The sequence below is a fragment of the Bombina bombina genome, chromosome 6 (genome assembly GCF_027579735.1).
Source record: "Bombina bombina isolate aBomBom1 chromosome 6, aBomBom1.pri, whole genome shotgun sequence".
Lineage (NCBI taxonomy): Eukaryota > Metazoa > Chordata > Amphibia > Anura > Bombinatoridae > Bombina > Bombina bombina.
Genome location: NC_069504.1, coordinates 781,277,023 through 781,299,661, shown reverse-complemented (window position 1 = coordinate 781,299,661; position 22,639 = coordinate 781,277,023). Strand labels below are relative to the sequence as shown.

The window sequence follows — 22,639 nt, the reverse complement described above, 5'->3', positions numbered from 1 at the left end:
GACACTACTGCTTCATTGCTCCGGGGAATTTCACTTCTGTATTCTTCAGGTTTTCTTGAAAATGCTGTTGTACCAAAACACTTCTCCTGAGTTTATTCAGTAGCAAAGCATTTTCATCTGCTGTCTAAAGTCATTTCCCAGTCTTTTGGAATAAAGACTCTAGAGCAGGGGTATCAAGCTCATTGTATCCAGGGGCCACTGGTCAAATGTTCTTCTCCCAATGGGGGCCAATTGAACAGAGGGAGTGCTCTGAAACTGGATATACTAGAAAATGGAAATTACATTTACTCAAGTAGTAGTTCATGGTAGGAGCTGTAGTCCACAAAACATTTACACACTATATATTTATCTTGTAAGTGCCAATTAAAGTGATCATTATGGAACTGAATAAAAAGTGACATTATCCAAGCAGTGCATAATGGGAGTCTACACTGGACAATACACGCTTGTCTTTTTTTATCTTGTGAGTGCCTATGTAGAACATCAACTTGTTTCACCTCTTAGAACAGTAAAAAAAAATTGAAGGGCCAAATTAATAATTTACCTAATAAACAAGGGAGGGCCAGATTAAACTATGTTGAGGGCCACATATGGCCCCAGGGCTGATAATTTGAGACCACTGCTCTAGAGGACAAGAAAGGCCATGCATATAGAGGATGCGTAGGAGTCATACTCCACACACCTGAAGTGAAAATGGGGGTAATCTCACAGTATATATCAACACTCAAGAAGTTTAACAGATTAAAATTATATTGAAACGTTTTATCAAGAGTGCATGTTTGTATGTGCTTCAGATTTGTCTATATAGGTTTTTTTTGTTCTTTTCATCAGTTATCCTGGAATTAACCTTAATTTTAAGATGTAATATTTTCAGAACCATTAGTAGATTGTCTGATTATGTTATGGAGTTCCCATGGAAATGTCTGAAACTGACCTTTTCAATTGGAGAAGGCTCTCCCAGAGGATATAATAGGAAACCCCTTGTTGAAAAGCATACCTAGAAAGGCACTACTAGTAGCTATCTGCTGATTGGTGGATGCACACATATGCTTCTCGTCATTGGTTCCCCTAATATGATCAGCTAGCGTAGCTCTCAGTAGCGTATTGCTCCTCTAACAAAGGATAGCAAGAGAAAGAAGCACATTTTGATAACCGAAGAAAATTGGAAAGTTGTTAACTTATTGGATCAGTGGTGCGTCTAGGTTGGGACCACCAGTGCACTGAGCAGTATTTCTACTGTGTGTTTAACCACTTTAAGATTAGGGGCATACACTGTTTGAAGGATTTCTATCCTAACATAGATACACTCTGTTTGTGCTCAAACAGTCTTTTTTTTAATATACAGCATTTCGTTTATCATAGAGTTTTACCATAGAGTGGCAGAAGCCACTGCACTCTAAAGCTCCCTCTTCAGGTTCTTTATATATCATTGCTCCCTCTTCAGGTTCTTTATATATCATTGCTACACACACTGCTTATCTATTTTTTATTTCTTGGCCATGTGGGAGTCAATTTCTTGCTGCTGTAAGAAATCTAAGTTTTTATTTACTGTGATATTTCCTTATGAGTTAACATCTAAAAGTACCATGCTGATATTGCCTTTATAAAGAAACGTGCTAGGGAGATGTTTTGGTTTTATTTGCATAAGGAAACTATAGCATTTAAAGAACAAATTTGAAAGCCATACATATTTAATGGTCAATATAACATTTGGGGGTGTGGTTGCATGAGAAGTAATTTGTAGTTGAGAAAACTTCTAGTGCAGAATAGTTAATCTACAACACCACCCTTCTTCAGTTTGACAGCGTGCTTACAAGTGTGTCAAATTTATAAAGACATTGCTGACGAGCAGTGGAGAAGTCAGTACTAATTTCTGTACAAATTGATAAAACGCTTAAACAAAAACAAAACTTTTACTGTGTGATAATGCAAGTGATTACTAGACATCAGATGACTACATTATATTTGCAATAAACAAACAGGTATATCGTCTTTAAACCTGATCCCTTAAATTACTGAGCTAATGTTGAGTCATTTTGTGACGTGTATGTTGATGTTTTGCATGTGCCAACAAAGCACAGCTCCAAAATATTTGACACATGGACAGTCAAACAAGCTCTATTTTTCTGTGAATAATAAATTTAATAGAACAAGTTAAAGGACCAGTAAATAAATAAGTTAATAGATTTGCATAATTAACAAATGCATGATAACAAGACAATTCAATAGCACTTAGTCTGAACTTCAAATGAGTAGTAGATTTTATTTTTCTGACAAATTTCAAAGTTATGTAAATTTCCACTCCTGTATCATGTGACAGCCATCAGCCAATCACAAATGCCTATATGTATATTCTGTCAACTCTTGCACATGCTCAGTAGGATCTGGTGATTCAAATGGTAAATATAAAAAGACACTGCACATTTTGTTAATGGAAGTAAATTGGAAAACGGAAAGTAAATTCATTAAAGGGATATGTAATCTGTTTTAGTGCTCCTGCATTTTTCCAGAAGGGTGGAAATTAAACTGATCTTGCAGTTAAATACTCTTAAAAAGGGTGTGTGTGTGTGTCTCTATCTATCTATCTGTCTATCTATCTATCTATGGGTGTATTAGGGATGGGCACATTTTCTTAAAGTACCATTCATTTGATAGAATGAATAGTCTTGTGGACATTCGTTTTGGACAATGGAATGTTGATAAGAATGAAAATCCATTAAAATTCAAATGTTTCTGGTTTTTGAATGTTACTTTTGTTTTCGAATGCTCATAATTAGATTGAATATCCACATTTGAAATTTTGAATGTAACATTCGATTTATCAAATACTATTTAGAAGTTTAATGGTTCATGTGGTAGGGAATTTAGTAAATGGATAGATAATAGATACAAATATATACATTTGAAGGTTTCTATTTTGAATATTATATTTGTAATATTATTTCTAATGCTCTCTTCAAATGTATTCAAATTTTTCAAATTAGAATATTGCATTATTCAAATCGAATTAGAAAATTTGTTAATCGAACATTCCTTTGAAAGAAAGCATTAGAAATACTATTACATTAAACGAATGTTAGAATGTTGTAGAACATTTGAAACAAATGAACTAATGTGTTCAAATTTGTTTCATTTTTTGAATGTTGCAAAACATTTGCTTATACCTAGTATGTATGTATGTATGCTTATTTATACCTGCCCCTAGTTAGTTATATTTAATAGACTCACCTTGATAATAATAAATACATTTATATATTGAAAAATGAGAAACGTGTTGAATCCCTGTATTATTCTACATTCTGGAGAGCATGAAAGATTTTTCTTGTTTTTTTTTTAATGAATAGTTAACATAAAATAACTTGAGACATTTGATTTGCTGTTTTTATTTCTAGTGAATCTAGGTCTTTCCAGAGATGGGCTGCTGAGATTAGGACTAAGCAAACAGGTACACAGTTCAAAGGGATTGTTATGTCAGTGGATGACTGGTCATGAAATCATAGGTTTGGGCCTACAAAGGGCGTTTGAATAACACAATGGGAAAAGCTAATAAATCTATTTTTCTAGGAATATAGTCACCAAATGGAGAAAACCTCTTAATTTAAAATCTTATTTATAATGAATATGTAGCATAAAATAATATCATAATTTAAAGGACCATTTAAATACAGTAGAATTGCATAATTATCAACTGCATAATAAAGACAATACAGTAACACTCTCAATTACAAATAAGCAATAGATACACCCCCATATTTGCTGCCCCCCTGTATCATTTGACAGCTATCAGCCAATCACAGACTAGTATTCCAATACCCAGTGAACGTGTGCACATGCTCAGTAGTAGCTGATGCCTCAGAAAGTGTTCATATAAATAGACTGCAAAATTAGATAATGGAAGTAAATTGGAAAGTTCTCTTAAAACTGAATGCTCTATCTGAATCATGAAAGTTTAATTTTGACTTTAGTGTCCCTTTAAGAGTTTTGTCTCACTGTGTAGGTCTTCTTATTCTTGGTAAATATTGGTCTTTACAGACCGGCTGCTATGATTGAGGCTAAACAAACAGGTTCACAGTTCAAAGGACTGCAGCAATTTGAATGGATGACTGTTCATGAAATGATAGGTTTGGTCCATCAAAGGACATTGACCGCAAAACTGTCCTTTATATGTAACCTTTGTTAGACTTTATTAAAATACTTAATGGCAGTATACTCATTAATGTGTTTTAAAATTGCTTGTTATACCAGCTGTAGGGTTTAAAATGTATGGGGAATTGTTCATTTAGGTATATTTTTGTGTATGAAATAACAGTTTCTGCTAACTGAAACCACAGCCCAATACAGTGGGCTGATCTTGTAGGGCAATAATACCTCATTATAGTATCTAATTATTTACACATAATCCTCCTTATCTTCTTTATTATTATATACACAAAGGCCAGAATTTAGAGAGTACCCAAGAGAACAAAGTCAATTTTGATAATAAGTGAATTTAAAAATTACATAGTCTGTCTGAATCATTAAAATATAATTTTTCCCTAACCCTTTAAGCAATCAGTATGGCTAAATTATACTACTAGTATTTTTACGTGCTTGTTTTGAGGTGGATTGGAGTGGGCGGAGCTATACAATCCTTAAATGGGTGTGGCTATGATCCAAAGCATCCCTGGAATTTTTTTCAAATGTTGACAGCTATGCATTTTAGTACCTCTCTGTTATAGACCCCCCAATGGGAGCATTATTTTATCTAAACCTTCTTGTTTACATGTTGTTGTGTTGTTTTTTTTTTTTTTTTTTTTTTGTAACCATAACTTAATTTCAGAAATGTCCAGTATGGTTGGGATTCAATAGGCAAAATCAGTTATTTCTAATGAGAAAATAAAGATAAAGGAACTATTTGTAAACAATTTAATACATTACGGTACATACAATGGATAATGGGAAACACATTAAAGGGGAAAAAATATTAGAGTACACTGTTCCTTTAAAGGGAAATTAAAATCATGTTTTTTTATATATATATACACACTGATAATATATCAGCAGAAATGCACTGAACTGCAAAAGATCTACATGCAAAATAAATGTTTTTATACTTGAAAACATTGTGCTAACAAGGTGACAACTAGTAATAAACCTCTTGAAAACCCTAATACATGTGTTTATCTTATCTCCCTTGTTTGTGGGCACTGAAAGGCTAATTGTAAGTCTGTGTACACAGATCTAACCAATTGTTGCATATTTAGATAGAGCATGCAATTCTTTTCAAATTACTTTTATTATCAAATTTGCTTTATTCTTTTGGAATTTTTTATTATTCTAGATAGGTACAGGAGCAGCAAAGCACTGCTGGGAGCTAACTGGTAATTAGAGCTAACCACACATATTGTACCTCTAGTCATTGGCTCACCAGGTGTGTTCAACTAACTTACAGTAGTTAATTGCTGCGCATTTATGAAAACATTTATTTTTTAAAAAAAAAAATGTTAGTATCACAAAGACCCTTCATCTTGAAGCCAATATGAACTGGAACTCTCTGATAGCGGTTAATGGTTTTAGCAATGCAACGTTTCTTTAGAGTTGGTACCTAGCCAGTATTTTACTGTCATTACCGGTATTTTTAAAGTTCCAAACAACTTCGACAAGAAAGAATAAATACAGGAATCATTTTTATGAACTTCTTATAAAATTAATCCGTGCACTTTTAGTTTGAGTATATCCTTCATATATAATATATAATATCATTGCAATAGTATTATGTATTAATATTATTTTCATTAATTTTGTAGAACACCCACAGATTCCGCAGCTTCCGTTAGTTAAACGGACAGTACGCACCAATTTTCACATAACTTCATGTAATAGTCACTACTATAAAGAAGAATATGCACAGATATTGATCTAAAAATCCAATATAAAACCTTTTAAAAACTTACTTAGAAACTCTGTTTAGCACTGTTGATGATGTTAGGCTGGGACACCCAGTAATTGGGGCTGGGAAAACCGGAAGAGCAGACCCCCCCTTTCCTGCATATGAAAACACAGAATATACTAACAGGAGCCGCAGGAATCTGTAGACTTCAGTATACATCTAAATATTTGGGGCTTGGTTAGGAGTCTGAAAATCAGCACAATAATATTAAAAAATAAGCAAAACTATACGTTGTTACAAAAACACTCCCAGATGGGCTGTATAAATGGATCATCTACTAAACATTTCAAAGAAAAATCTAGTGTACAATATCTCTTTAACAGCTGTTTGCCTATACTTCTACTGTAGAGTAACAACGTACAAATGTACGCAAACACTAATGCAAACAAGCTTTTACGTATCTCATAACACTGGTGTGTAAACAAATTGCACATTCTTATATCATTTGTACACCTATGTTTGGTAGCTGCCATGCCTACCACACAAGTAAACGCAGCACAGTTAGTGCTAGTATTTCTCTTTTTAAATTACATTTTCCGTTTACTGTATTCCCGCCTAGCCTCTCCCCTGTATTGCTCGGGGGCAAAATGTATTTGTTTTTCAGCACTCAACCTGTTTTCGTTGTGGCAGTGCCCTTGAGTTCCATTCTTTGAACAAGATCAAAGTTCATCAGTCGCTAATAATCATTCCAGGGGAAGTCTAAATACAACACTCATAGCTTTCAACACTTTCACTCCGAGTGACACACTGTATCTCTTCCTTCGATCATAATATCAACCCCCCCATAGTGTATGTACAGAGATATATGTGCTTCTCCTGATGCACATATGTATTTGTCCTCTATGTAAATGTACTTAAAGGGACAAGGGACATAATAATCAGTAAACAAATGTGTGTGTGTATATATATATATATATATATATATATATATATATATGTGTGTGTATATATATATATATATATATATATATATATATATATATGTGTGTGTATATATATATATATATATATATATGTGTGTGTATATATATATATATATATATATATATATATATATATGTGTGTGTGTATATATATATATATATATATGTATATATATATATGTATATATATATATATATATATATATAGTGTTTTTTTAATTCTATCTGCAATTTATTTATTGATCACTATTCCTTTAATTTTTACACTATATGTCCATTTATACCACTTAGATACAGCAGTACATTAGAAAATACAAGTTCCACTGAAGTTCCAATATGTAATAACAATTTTTTGATTTTTATTTTCAAGGCCGAAGTTTGTGTAATGGCACAAATGAACGCATTTAATTAAATATGTTTCAAGTAGATAGTTCTTAAAGGGTCATTGCAGTGTTAAAATCCAATATAGCATGTAATTTCAACGTAATGCTATGTGTTTTAATCCCCACAAAGGAGTTAAACACATAGTCAAAGCACTACAGGTCACAAGCGGAATGCACTTTAATAAGGATTACAATTATAGTGTCACTAGTGTTAGTTACATGATCCAACGGATTAGAGCGTGTCATTTTACCACTATTCTGGCCCTTTAATATTATGTAAAATATTAATATATTGTGTTCTCTTGACAAATATGGACTGTGGTAAGAGACCTGGACTTTACAAAACATCCAGTATCAATATTGCAGCTATAAGAAGTATATAAATATAATTAGACAACTTTTTTTTTTTTTTTTTTTTACTAGCTTCACTTTAAAGGTAAAGAAAATTCTATTAATCTAAATAATACATATGAAGGAGTGCTGTTTAAACATTTCAAAAATATATATTTATCTACTTTGATTTTAATATTCCTTTAAAGGGACATGGAACCCACATTTTTTCTTTCATGATTCAGATAGAGAATACAATTTTAAGCAACATTCCAATTTATTTCTCTTATCAAATTAGTTTCGTTCTCTAGATTTGTTGACGAAATATCAATGCCCATGGGTGAGCCAATCATTCCGTTTAAATTCACAGAGAATGAAAAGCGTGAGTTAATGAGAGAAGTAGGATCAAGAGAGCTGGTGTATTGTAGTGTGTTTTTTTTTTTTTTTTATTGGGGTAAAGATATTGCTTATATTCCTGCTTTGGATGAAAATGAGAGCCGCAACCAGTGAGGTCATAGTGTTAATTGTTCATCACTGAATAATGTTGCCAGGTGTCCAGTATTCAGCGGGACAGTCCAGTATTTTAGCAGGCTGTCCAGTAAAATCTTGACAAAATGCCCAGTTTTTAACCCCTTAAAGACTGCAACATACCATGTATATCGCCAATCATTAAGGGTTTCCTTGCTAACAATTGTGCCGGTCATGCTGAGAGCAGCGGGACCGCACTATTGTACCCTCCACCCTTCCGCTAACCAGAAATCCGCATTAAAAGACCTGGCCCTTAAGGGGTTAAATGTCCTGAGTTTAATGTAAATGGCCAATTATGTCTCAATGCATTGCAAATATGGAGCAGAAAAATGTGAGGGGCAGTCAAGTGGATTTAATCTCTACTGTTCTAGATGTGTTACTGCCAACCAAAGAGGTACATCAATTATTGATTTTATGTTACTGGCAGGCAGCCAAGGGGTAGAAATTACTGCTTAGTACATGTAAATGGTAGGGGTGAAGATTGAAGTCTAACGTAGAGCTTTGGTGGGGGGCATTGAGTGAACCCACAGACTATTTAGGGGAGCTGGCAACCCTATCACTGACCCATGATATATTTGTGAATGTACAGTAATAATTTATTGTGTCTTATTCCTGTTCAAACAAAATATTTGGTATAAAATCCTTCACTATCTTTCTCTGTTCATGTCTTTTTAACTTGTGCTGTGGAATGCTCTAAAGGTTAGGCATTTTTGTTGTTTATCAAACTATTTGGTCAGTATGTCACTGACCTTTTTTATAGATTCTACCCCCCCCTGACTTTGTAGTTGTTGAGACCTGAATTTTTAACAAGCAGGGGGGGAAAAAATATCAGATTTTCAGCTTTTAATCCTGCAGGCGAAAATGTCACCTAAACCTGTTTCTCTAGCAAGACTGGTTTATCAAGCTGTAGCCTACGTTTTTTTTTTTTCTTTCATTCACATGTATGAGCTAGCGTTACTATGGTAACCTTTGATGCAACCATCTTGAGAAGGTCCCTTCAATTTGAGTCATCATGTGTCACTCTTATTAGTAGGGGAAATGTCCATAGAACATAGGTTTCTGCTTGTTTCATCCTGTAGTAAAAGGCTGCATGTGACTGCTATTATGTGTCCCGTGTCACTGGCCTGGTATTTAAATCGCTTTATAAATCAGTATCTAGGATTATCTGATCAGCTCCATTTTTTTTTCTTGCCGTATAAATCCAGCAGGATTATAAATTCCTGGTACTTAACCATTGAATTACTTACAAAGCTGTTACCATGGCAGTCTGGCAGTACTAGGCTACTCCAGAGCTTGTAAGACACCCTATAAATATGTAAACATTTTTGATAATCGCACTGAGTAATTGTTTTAGTGCAAATAATGACAGATATGTTAAAACCTTTATAAATTCAGCAAGTAAAACATATCTAAGAGCAATTCTCTTTTTTTGTCTTGCCTGTTTGTCTCCATATTATAGCAAGTGGATTTTATTCATCCATTCTAAACAGAGCAAATTTTCCCATAAAGGACCATTTAAGGGACACTGAACCCAATTTTTTTTCTTTCATGATTCAGATAGAGCATGACATTTTAAGCAACTTTCTAATTTACTCCTATTATCAATTTTTCTTCGTTCTATTGCTATCTTGTTTTTAAAAGCAGGAATGTAAATCTTAGCAGCCAGCCCATTTTAGGTTCAGCACCATAGATAACGCTTGCTTATTTGGAGGCTTACATTTGCCCACCAATAAGCAAGCATAACCCAGGTTCTTAACCAAAAATGGGTCGGCTCCTATGCATCACATTCCTGCTTTTTTAAATAAAGATAGTAAGAGAACGAAGAAAATTTGATAAAAAGGAGTAAATTAGAAAGTTGCTTAAAATTGCATGCTCTGTCTGAATCGTGAAAGAAAAAAATTGGGTTTAGTGTCCCCTTTAAATACAGCATATTTGCATAATAAAAAGGCAATGTCGTAGCACTAAAAAAAAAAATAAAAAAAAATAAATCACCAGTTTATTTAAAATTCTAAAAATGTATTCCAATTTGCCAGCCCCCTGTGTCATGTGACAGCTAAACAAAGACTCGTATAAGTATACACTGTGAACTCTTGCACGTGCTCAGTAGGTGCTGGTGCCTTTATAAAGTGTGCATATTAAAAGACTGCACAGTTTGATGATAGAAGTAAATAGGAAATAAGTCTCTTAAAGCTGCATGCTCTATCTGAATCATGTAAGCTTCATTTTGATTCAGATATAACATATAATTTTAAACAACTTTCCTATTGACTTCTATTATCAAATTTTCTTTGTTTTCTTTGTAACCTTTGTTAAAAAAAAACAACCAGGAATGTAAGTTCAGGAGTGTGCACGTGTCTTCAGCTCTATATGGCAGCAGTTTTACAACAATGTTATACCTTAGCAAAAACACTAGATGGCATCACTGTTTCCTGTCATGTAGTGCTCCATACAAGTGCACGCTACCTATCTAGATATCTCTTCAACAAAGAATAAGAATCCAACAAAGCAAATTTGATAATAGAAGTAAGTTGGAAACTTTTTTTTAAAATTGTATTCTCTGAGTCGTGAAAGAAAAATGTGGGGTTTCATGTCCCTTTAACAGCATCTTTGCTTCTGCTATTTATCATGTTATATCACATATATGCATAAAATATTTGAGAGAGTGACATCCACAGATCTATAACATAGCGGTAAAGATAGAGGGACTGGACTAAGTAGGTTGGTGATGCAGGTAAGTGTATGCTAGAAAGTACAGTACTGTGTAAGAGATGGTCAGGGCTTTAAAGGGACCGTAAACACCGGAGATTTTCGTATAACATGTTTAGTTAGCATAGTAAACCAACAATAATTTATTTTTCCCACTTCAGATGTCTTTAGCCTAACACTGCAGATGTATCCAGCCTAACCCTGCTACATATGTGGCTTTAACTCATAATAACTGCAAAACAATGTTTTATTTTATACTAACATGATAGCCTTGATGTCTGCATACTTAAAGGGACACTCAAGTCAAAAATAAACTTTCATGATTCAGATAAAGCATGCAGTTATAAACAACTTTCCAATTTACTTCCATTAACAAAATGTGCACATTCTTTTTTTACTGTTTGTACACTTTGAGTCACCAGCTCCTACAGAGCATGTGCAAGAATTTACAGAATATACGTGTATGCATTTGTGATTGGCTGATGGCTGTCACATGATACAGGGGGAGTGGAAATAGACATAACTTTGAAATTTGTCAGAAAAAAATCTGCTGTTCAGACTAAGTGCAATTGCATTGTCTTGTTACCATGCATTTGATTATGTAAATCTATTGCATTGACTGCTCCTTTAAGCCTGAGTTTGTCTTTTTTTATTTTTTTTATTTTAACAGCTGTAGCAAATAAGTTGTTAATTGGTTTTAAAAAACATACACCCAAGGAAACACCCCCAGAGAGAGCCTTAGAAAACACAGACATACACACTCACAGCCACCCACAGAAAACACAAAGACATACACACAGACATACACACTCACAGGCACCCACAGAAAATACACAGACATACACACACACACACCCTCACAGAGACATCCACATAAAATCCACAAAGACAGACACACAAACCCTCACAGAGAAATCCACAGAAAAAAAATACATACACACTCATAGAAACACCAACAAAAGCACAAAGACATAAACACAGACACCCACAAAAACACTCACAAGAGGTAAAATTTCTGCACATTGCCATCCCCTAAATCAACAGTGTGTGACATGCATGATAAAAAAATAGCAGAAATTAAGAGATCACTTTTTAAAGAATCATATTTGTAAATGTGCAAATCTGTCAGAATGGGTAGATGAAGAAAAGTACTTTTGAAAGGTTGACATATGTTTGGGGTTCCCCCCCCCCATTTTCCCCAACCAAGAGCACCACTTTAAATCTGGTATGTAAATGTTCCCATCTGTCAGCTGTACTTATGGATTTTGAAAATGCTGTACTCTATATGGTCTTGGTGAAACCATAAGCTGAGGCACTAGGTCTCATACCATTTAAATCTGGTTAAATGCAAGATTTAGGCTTGTTTGTATGCATTTCAAAATTGTCGGCTGTAGTGTAAACTGAACAGTGTTAAGTTAATCTGTCACAATTCAAAAGCAATCTTAGCCTGAGAGTAACATTTTATGCAGATGTAAAAATCTTAGATAAATGCCTCCTGGCATCTGGAAAGTCCTTGCATAAAGGGGCAGTAAACTGGAATGTAATAATAATAAAAAAAAAATATATATATATATATATATATATATATATATATATATATATATATATATATATATATATATATATATATATATATATTATAAATAAATAAAAAAATCATATCTGCCAAAATGGCACCTATCATTTGTGTATTGAGGAGGAAACATTATGCATGGTTTTAAATATAGAATTTTTACAGCAATGTCAAATAATCATAAATACACTGCTGCATATTGCTAAAAAAATGTGTTTTTATTGACCCATGGCCCCACCACACAACTACCACACTGAAGTTATAATTTGAAATTGCACAAATAAATAAACATTTACTAAGTAAGTCCTACCTACTCTGCAAATAAAAGTGATCTGCCGCATAACTCAGACTTGGCACTTCAGTTCGTACAGTGTGTGCCAGTCTCACACTGTGCATAGCGGTTTAGTGCACACTCAGAAATCCTCTCAATTGCTAATGCTTTACTCCTTGTAATGACATTTCCCATGCTCAATAGCACTCTGCTGTAGCGCCCTCTGGTGGCTGCCAAAATGTAAACATTTTTTATAATTTAAAGGGGCACTGTACCCAAAAAATTTTCTTTCGTGATTTTTAGCAACTTTCTAATTTACTCCTATTATCAAATTTTCTTTATTCTCTTGGTATCTTTATTTGAAATGCAAGAATGTAAGTTTAGAAGCCGGCCCAATTTTGGTGAACAACCTGGGTTGTCCTTGCTGATTGGTGGATAAATTCATCCACCAATAAAAAAGTGCTGTCCAGAGTAATGAAACCAAAAAAAAACTTAGATGCCTTCTTTTTCAAATAATGATAGCAAGTGAACGAAGAAAAATTGATAATAAGAGTAAATTAGAAAGTTGCTTAAAATTGCATGATCTTTCTCAATTACAAAAGAAAAAATTTGGGTTCAGTGTCCCTTTAAGTAATAGTTGTGCTTTCCTCATGGGGCCCCTGACAGGAGTCACCCTATTCACCCCCTGATGGCGGCCCTGCTTGTAATCGCTAGTTGTTTACTGTCCCTTTAAATTTGTGGTTAGGTTGGAATTAGGTGTCAGTTCATGAAGCCAGATTGGCTATTAGCATCCTACCGTCTCTCTGGTTTTGTGGTTGTCTACATAGGTTGTGGCTTGTGCTTGCTTCTTTCTTCAAGATGGATGGTAGGCAGCTGTAACTGGAGCTCAAACTGTGTGTTTCTTGATGAGTATTCGCCCATTATATCCTTTCCAGTCAGCTGGTAAAATTTAGTTCTGGTGATGGTTCTATGTGGCTATTGCTTGTGGTCAATTTTTGTTAGACAACCTGGACATGCAAAAAAAAAATTCTGATCCTCCTGCTCTTGGAAGCTAGTTGCAGGGACACAAATTGACTTATATTTTAAAATGACATTTAACAGGACATATTAATGCTAAAACATATTTGCATGCCCAGGTAAGGTCCAGTCCCTTATCTTCTGCTGTCCTTTAGTTCTGCCTGTAGAGAGAGAACCACCTGCTGGTACCAGAGTGGTGGAAGGAAGGAGAAAGGAATTGCACCACCTAGTGGCCAATTACATAAAATAAAAGTGTTGCAAATTAAATCTGCATCGTCTAGAGTAAGGGCAGTGACCAGACCCCTTCTATTCTTTTATGGTACCTGGTACTGTTCCACCATTTTGTTTTGCCCTTAGTTGGAGAGTCAATTGCTGTAATGCTGTCACATGACCAGTGAAAAGAAAAGGATATTTATATTAAAGGGACATAAAATGTCAGATAGAGAATACGATTATAAACCTCTTTCTAATTTACTTCTTTTATCAAATTTCCTTTGTTTTCTTTGTATCCTTTGTTGAAAAGCAAGGAGGTAAAGCTTAGGAGTGTGCACGTGTCTGCAAGCACTATATGGCAGCAGTTTTGCAAGTATGTTATATATTGGCAAATTACGGCAATCATGAAACAAATATTTAACGCTTTCTCTCTTTTTGTAGAGGTTCCTGGAGAACTGTACTCCCCCTGTTACACTGATCAGTACGAACAAGAACATGTGAAACCTGCTGTGATCAGTCTCCTTCTGACGGCGGATGTGTACTGCAGGGCGTACCATCGCGCTTTTCCCCATGACACTGCTCCTCCACGTGATAATGCTGCGCTACTGCTGTTGCTGGCACGCAAGCAGGTGGCACCAATGTTTCAAGGCGAACATATTAAGCCCAGTGATCTGAAGGAAAAGCCCATCCGAATGGTATGTGTGCATGGGGATATATTCTTGTCTTTAAAGGGATAGTCTAGTCAAAATTAAACTTGCATGATTCAGATAGAGCATGCAATTGTAAGCAACTTTCTAATTTACTCCAATTATCAATTTTTATTCATTCTCTTGGTATCTTTATTTGAAAAAGCAGGAATGTAAGCTTAGGAGCCGGACCACTTTTGGTTCAGATCCTGGGTAGCACTTGCAGATTGATGGCTAAATGGAAATTATGAAAGTTAAATTTTGACTAGGCTATCCCTTTAATGTATTTCTATATAGCATGTTGGAGCCAAACGTTACTCGAGCAATACATTTATATATATATATATATATATATATATATATATATATATATATACCACATATTCTAACACAGTAAACTCAGAATGAAACTTTCATTGTTTAGATTGAACATGCTATTTAAAAAAAAACTTTTCAATTTAATTCTGTTTTCTAATTAGCTTTGTTCCTTTTGTGTTCCTTTATTGAAAGTATACCTAGGTAGGCTTAGAAGCAGCAATGCACTACTGAGAGTTAGCTGCTGATTGGCGGATGCACATAAAAGCCTCTTGTCACTGGCACACCTAGTGTGTTCAGCTAGCTCCCAGTAGTGCTTTGCTTTTTCAACAAAGAATAGCAAGAGAATGAAGCAAACTTGATAACATAAGTAAATTGGAAAGTTGTTTAAAATGTGTAAGGTTTTGGTAATTTTTTTTGTATGAGTTTTATTAGAACAAATAAAAATATTATTCTCTCCAAGTGAGATTTGAACCTGTAAACTTTAACAAAACAACATTTTATGCCCTGGGCTATCTATACTCTTTATAACTGCTTTAGCAATTTGTCATTCCATCACACAGATTAAGAAGCAGTCCATCATTGTAAGGCACTGGTTTTCAAACCTGTTCTCAGGCCTCCCCAACGGGGCGATCCTACCGTGCAGAAATACATTAAAAAACAAACACCCTTTTATTTTCATACTGGCAGACTTTCTGCCAGTACTTAAGATGGGCATGACCATTAAGGGTGGGGGAGGGAAGAGAGCTGTTTGAGAGGGATCAGGGGTGGGATGTGTCAGGTGGGAGGGTAATCCTATACACTAAAGCTAAAATTAACCCTACAAGCTACCTGATTAACCCCTTCACTGCTGGGCATATGTGTGGTGCGCAGCGGCATTTAGCGGCCCTCTAATTACCAAAAAGCAATGCCAAAGAAAAGAAAGAGATGAGGTCATGAGATAGAGAGATATAAGGAGAGAAGGCGAGGAATGGGGGGGGGGCATTAGACAGAGGGAACTAGAGACAGCGATTGGATGATGAGACACCTGTCCCTGTTTTTTACATTTATTTTATTTTTTTTAAACCTAGCTATTTTAACGCTTTTCTCTTTTTCCCCAAAATAAATCAAATTTCTTCCTCATATTGTCTGGTCAATCTGCTCTGGATTAGGCTGGTGTTCTATCATCTTTTGCTTCCCCGTTAGATTTTTCTACTGGGTATACTGCGCATGCGCAACCTAAATCAGCACATTCCACTGATGGCCCTAAAGCATCTGTGGAATGCGCTGATATAGTTGCTCATGCGCATCGGTAGCAAAATCTAACAAAGAGCATGTTTACTTCCCGCATACAAACTAACTGTGCCTGCGCACGCTCAGCTCAACGGACTTCGGCAGCTCTCAGGGTGGGGGGTGGCTTTTACACCCACGTAATGTCACACCTGCTCCCCTCAGGTCACTTACTGACTTTGTCATAAACTCCAGTTCCTTTTCTCATGTCATCATACACTTTGTAGCCATTATTACTACCTCTGCTCCAGCCAGGTGTGCTATAATTTCTTTCATGTAATTAGCAAGAGTCCATGAGCTAGTGACGTATGGGATATACATTCCTACCAGGAGGGGCAAAGTTTCCCAAACCTCAAAATGCCTATAAATACACCCCTCACCACACCCACAATTCAGTTTTACAAACTTTGCCTCCTATGGAGGTGGTGAAGTAAGTTTGTGCTAGATTCTACGTTGATATGCGCTCCGCAGCAAGTTGGAGCCCGGTTTTCCTCTCAGCGTGCAGTGAATGTCAGAGGGATGTGAAGAGAGTATTGCCTATTTGAATTCAATGATCTCCTTCTACGGGGTCTATTTCATAGGTTCTCTGTTATCGGTCGTAGAGATTCATCTCTTACCTCCCTTTTCAGATTGACGATATACTCTTATATATACAATTACCTCTACTGATTCTCGTTTCAGTACTGGTTTGGCTTTCTACTACATGTAGATGAGTGTCCTGGGGTAAGTAAGTCTTATTTTCTGTGACACTCTAAGCTATGGTTGGGCACTTTTGTATAAAGTTCTAAATATTTGTATTCAAACATTTATTTGCCTTGACTCAGGATGTTCAACGTTCCTTATTTCAGACAGTCAGTTTCATATTTGGGATAATGCATTTGAATAATTCATTTTTTTCTTACCTTAAAATGTGACTTTTTTTTCCTGTGGGCTGTTAGGCTTGCGGGGGCTGAAAATGCTTCATTTTATTGCGTCATTCTTGGCGCGGACTTTTTTGGAGCAAAAAGTTTTTTCTGTTTCCGGCGTCATACGTGTCGCCGGAAGTTGCGTCATTTTTGACGTTTTTTTGCGCCAAAAGTGTCGGCGTTCCGGATGTAACGTCATTTTTGGCGCCAAAAGCATTTAGGCGCCAACTAATGTGGGCGTCTTTTTTTGGCGCTAAAAAATATGGGCGTCACTTTTGTCTCCACATTATTTAAGTCTCATTATTTATTGCTTCTGGTTGCTAGAAGCTTGTTCACTGGCATTTTTTCCCATTCCTGAAACTGTCATTTAAGGAATTTGATCAATTTTGCTTTATATGTTGTTTTTTCTATTACATATTGCAAGATGTCCCAGATTGACATTGAGTCAGAAGATACTTCTGGAAAAACGCTGCCTGGTGCTGGATCTACCAAAGTTAAGTGTATCTGTTGTAAACTTGTGGTATCTGTTCCTCCAGCTGTTGTTTGTAATGAATGTCATGACAAACTTGTTAATGCAGATAATATTTCCTTTAGTAATGTTACATTACCTGTTGTGGTTCCATCAACATCTAATACTCAGAGTGTTCCTGTTAACATAAGAGATTTTGTTTCTAAATCTATTAAGAAGGCTATGTCTGTTATTCCCCCTTCTAGTAAACGTAAAAGGTCTTTTAAAACTTCTTATTTTTCAGATGAATTTTTAAATGAACATCATCATTCTGATTCTGATAGTGGTTCCTCTGGTTCAGAGGATTCTGTCTCAGAGGTTGATGCTGATAAATCTTCATATTTATTCAAAATGGAATTTATTCGTTCTTTACTTAAAGAAGTCCTAATTGCATTAGAAATAGAGGATTCTGGTCCTCTTGATACTAAATCTAAACGTCTAAATAAGGTTTTTAAATCTCCTGTAGTTATTCCAGAAGTTTTTCCTGTCCCTGATGCTATTTCTGAAGTAATCTCCAGGGAATGGAATAATTTGGGTAATTCATTTACTCCTTCTAAACGTTTTAAGCAATTATATCCTGTGCCGTCTGACAGATTAGAATTTTGGGACAAAATCCCTAAGGTTGATGGGGCTGTCTCTACTCTTGCTAAACGTACTACTATTCCTACGGCAGATAGTACTTCCTTTAAGGATCCTTTAGATAGGAAGATTGAATCCTTTCTAAGAAAAGCTTACTTATGTTCAGGTAATCTTCTTAGACCTGCTATATCTTTAGCGGATGTGGCTGCATCTTCAACTTTTTGGTTAGAAGCTTTAGCGCAACAAGTAACAGATCATAACTCTCATAGCATTGTTAATCTTCTTCAACATGCTAATAACTTTATTTGTGATGCCATCTTTGATATCATTAGAGTTGATGTCAGGTATATGTCTCTAGCTATTTTAGCTAGAAGAGCTTTATGGCTTAAAACTTGGAATGCTGATATGTCTTCTAAGTTAACTTTGCTTTCCCTTTCTTTCCAGGGTAATAAATTATTTGGTTCTCAGTTGGATTCTATTATCTCAACTGTTACTGGAGGGAAAGGAACTTTTTTACCACAGGATAAAAAATCTAAAGGTAAATTTAGGTCTAATAATTTTCGTTCCTTTCGTCACAATAAGGAACAAAAGCCTGATCCTTCGCCCTCAGGAGCGGTATCAGTTTGGAAACCATCTCCAGTCTGGTCCAAGCCTTTTAGAAAACCAAAACCAGCTCCCAAGTCCACATGAAGGTGCGGCCCTCATTCCAGCCCAGCTGGTAGGGGGCAGATTACGTTTTTTCAAACAAATTTGGATCAATTCAATTCACAATCTTTGGATTCAAAACATTGTTTCAGAAGGGTACAGAATTGGCTTCAAGATAAGGCCTCCTGCAAAGAGATTTTTTCTTTCCCGTGTCCCAGTAAATCCAGCGAAGGCTCAAGCATTTCTGAAATGTGTTTCAGATCTAGAGTTGGCTGGAGTAATTATGCCAGTTCCAGTTCTGGAACAGGGGCTGGGGTTTTATTCAAATCTCTTCATTGTACCAAAGAAGGAGAATTCCTTCAGACCAGTTCTGGATCTAAAAATATTGAATCGTTATGTAAGGATACCAACATTCAAAATGGTAACTATAAGGACTATTCTGCCTTTTGTTCAGCAAGGGCATTATATGTCCACAATAGATTTACAGGATGCATATCTGCATATTCCGATTCATCCAGATCACTATCAGTTTCTGAGATTCTCTTACCTAGACAAGCATTACCAGTTTGTGGCTCTGCCGTTTGGCCTAGCAACAGCTCCAAGGATTTTTACAAAGGTTCTCGGTGCCCTTCTGTCTGTAATCAGAGAACAGGGTATTGTGGTATTTCCTTATTTGGACGATATCTTGGTACTTGCTCAGTCTTCACATTTAGCAGAATCTCATACGAATCGACTTGTGTTGTTTCTTCAAGATCATGGTTGGAGGATCAATTTACCGAAAAGTTCATTGATTCCTCAAACAAGGGTTACCTTTTTAGGTTTCCAGATAGATTCAGTGTCCATGACTCTGTCTCTGACAGACAAGAGACGTCTAAAATTGATCTCAGCTTGTCGAAACCTTCAATCACAATCATTCCCTTCGGTAGCCTTATGCATGGAAATTCTAGGTCTTATGACTGCTGCATCGGATGCGATCCCCTTTGCTCGTTTTCACATGTGACCTCTTCAGCTCTGTATTCTGAACCAGTGGTGCAGGGATTACACAAAGATATCTCAATTAATATCTTTAAAACCGATTGTACGACACTCTCTCTCTGACGTGGTGGACAGATCACCATCGTTTAGTTCAGGGGGCTTCTTTTGTTCTTCCGACCTGGACTGTAATTTCAACAGATGCAAGTCTGACAGGTTGGGGAGCTGTTTGGGGGTCTCTGACAGCACAAGGGGTTTGGGAATCTCAGGAGGTGAGATTACCAATCAATATTTTGGAACTCCGTGCAATTTTCAGAGCTCTTCAGTCTTGGCCTCTTCTAAAGAGAGAATAGTTCATTTGTTTTCAGACAGACAATGTCACAACTGTGGCATACATCAATCATCAAGGAGGGACTCACAGTCCTCTGGCCATGAAAGAAGTATCTCGAATTCTGGTATGGGCGGAATCCAGCTCCTGTCTAGTTTCTGCAGTTCATATCCCAGGTATAGACAATTGGGAAGCGGATTATCTCAGTCGCCAAACATTACATCCGGGCGAATGGTCTCTTCACCCAGAGGTATTTCTTCAGATTGTTCAAATATGGGGACTTCCAGAAATAGATCTGATGGCCTCTCATCTAAACAAGAAACTTCCCAGGTATCTGTCCAGATCCAGGGATCCTCAAGCGGAAGCAGTGGATGCATTGTCACTTCCTTGGAAGTATCATCCTGCCTATATCTTTCCGCCTCTAGTTCTTCTTCCAAGAGTAATCTCCAAGATTCTGAAGGAATGCTCGTTTGTTCTGCTGGTGGCTCCAGCATGGCCTCACAGGTTTTGGTATGCGGATCTTGTCCGGATGGCCTCTTGCCAACCGTGGACTCTTCCGTTAAGACCAGACCTTCTGTCGCAAGGTCCTTTTTTCCATCAGGATCTCAAATCCTTAAATTTAAAGGTATGGAGATTGAACGCTTGATTGAACGCTTGATTCTCTGACTCTGTGATTAATACTATGTTACAGGCTCGTAAATCCGTATCTAGGGAGATATATTATAGAGTCTGGAAGACTTATATTTCTTGGTGTCTTTCTCATCATTTTTCCTGGCATTCTTTTAGAATTCCGAGAATTTTACAGTTTCTTCACGATGGTTTGGATAAAGGTTTGTCTGCAAGTTCCTTGAAAGGACAAATCTCTGCTCTTTCTGTTCTTTTTCACAGAAAGATTGCTAATCTTCCTGATATTCATTGTTTTGTACAAGCTTTGGTTCGTATAAAACCTGTCATTAAGTCAATTTCTCCTCCTTGGAGTTTGAATTTGGTTCTGGGGGCTCTTCAAGCTCCTCCGTTTGAACCTATGCATTCATTGGACATTAAATTACTTTCTTGGAAAGTTTTGTTCCTTTTGGCCATCTCTTCTGCCAGAAGAGTTTCTGAATTATCTGCTCTTTCTTGTGAGTCTCCTTTTCTGATTTTTCATCAGGATAAGGCGGTGTTGCGAACTTCTTTTAAATTTTTACCTAAGGTTGTGAATTCTAACAACATTAGTAGAGAAATTGTGGTTCGTTCATTATGTCCTAATCCTAAGAATTCTAAGGAGAAATCATTGCATTCTTTGGATGTAGTTAGAGCTTTGAAATATTATGTTGAAGCTACTAAGAATTTCCGAAAGACTTCTAGTCTATTTGTTATCTTTTCCAGTTCTAGGAAAGGTCAGAAGGCCTCTGCCATTTCTTTGGCATCTTGGTTGAAATCTTTAATTCATCATGCTTATGTCGAGTCGGGTAAAACTCCGCCTCAAAGGATTACAGCTCATTCTACCAGGTCAGTTTCTACTTCCTGGGCGTTTAGGAATGAAGCTTCGGTTGATCAGATTTGCAAAGCAGCAACTTGGTCTTCTTTGCATACTTTTACTAAATTCTACCATTTTGATGTGTTTTTTTCTTCTGAAGCAGTTTTTGGTAGAAAAGTACTTCAGGCAGCTGTTTCAGTTTGATTCTTCTGCTTATAATTTCAGTTTTTTTCATTATAAGATTTAAACTTTAGTTTGGGTGTGGATTATTTTCAGCGGAATTGGCTGTCTTTATTTTATCCCTCCCTCTCTAGTGACTCTTGCGTGGAAGATCCACATCTTGGGTAGTCATTATCCCATACGTCACTAGCTCATGGACTCTTGCTAATTACATGAAAGAAAACATAATTTATTTAAGAACTTACCTGATAAATTCATTTCTTTCATATTAGCAAGAGTCCATGAGGCCCACCCTTTTTGTGGTGGTTATGATTTTTTTGTATAAAGCACAATTATTCCAATTCCTTATTTTTTATGCTTTCGCACTTTTTTTCTTATCACCCCACTTCTTGGCTATACGTTAAACTGATTTGTGGGTGTGGTGAGGGGTGTATTTATAGGCATTTTGAGGTTTGGGAAACTTTGCCCCTCCTGGTAGGAATGTATATCCCATACGTCACTAGCTCATGGACTCTTGCTAATATGAAAGAAATTAATTTATCAGGTAAGTTCTTACATAAATTATGTTTTTTTGCTACCCCCTTAGATTTTGCTAACAGGGAAAAGGAGGGGGAGGAACTTGGAGCCGTGACTTTATAGTGGCTGTAGAGAATGTAACAATAATGGCTACAAAGTGTTGGATGACATGAGAAAAGGGACTTAAATCCAGTATAAAACTGTTTAAAAACTTACTTAGAAGCTCTCAGTTTAGCTCTGTTGAAAAGGGAGCTGGAAAGCCCACTGCAACTGGGAAATAAGACACCCCCCCTCCCCCTTCTTTTGCATATGAAAAGACCCTTTACACAAACAGGAGCAAGCTGGAGAAGGTAGCTGACGGTATTCTCATGAAACGTTGGGGCTTGGTTAGGAGTCTGAAAATC

At 36.2% G+C, this 22,639-nt stretch overlaps 1 protein-coding gene across 1 annotated transcript in view; it reads left to right on the top strand.

The window, feature by feature from the left end:
• Positions 1–22,639, top strand: part of CAMSAP3 (calmodulin regulated spectrin associated protein family member 3) — a 259,283-nt gene that overhangs the window by 117,020 nt on the left and 119,624 nt on the right. Inside the window, exon 2 of the mRNA XM_053718091.1 lies at positions 14,315–14,568. Within this exon, the coding sequence (XP_053574066.1) occupies positions 14,315–14,568 (254 nt within the window). The remainder of the gene's footprint in view (positions 1–14,314; positions 14,569–22,639) is intronic.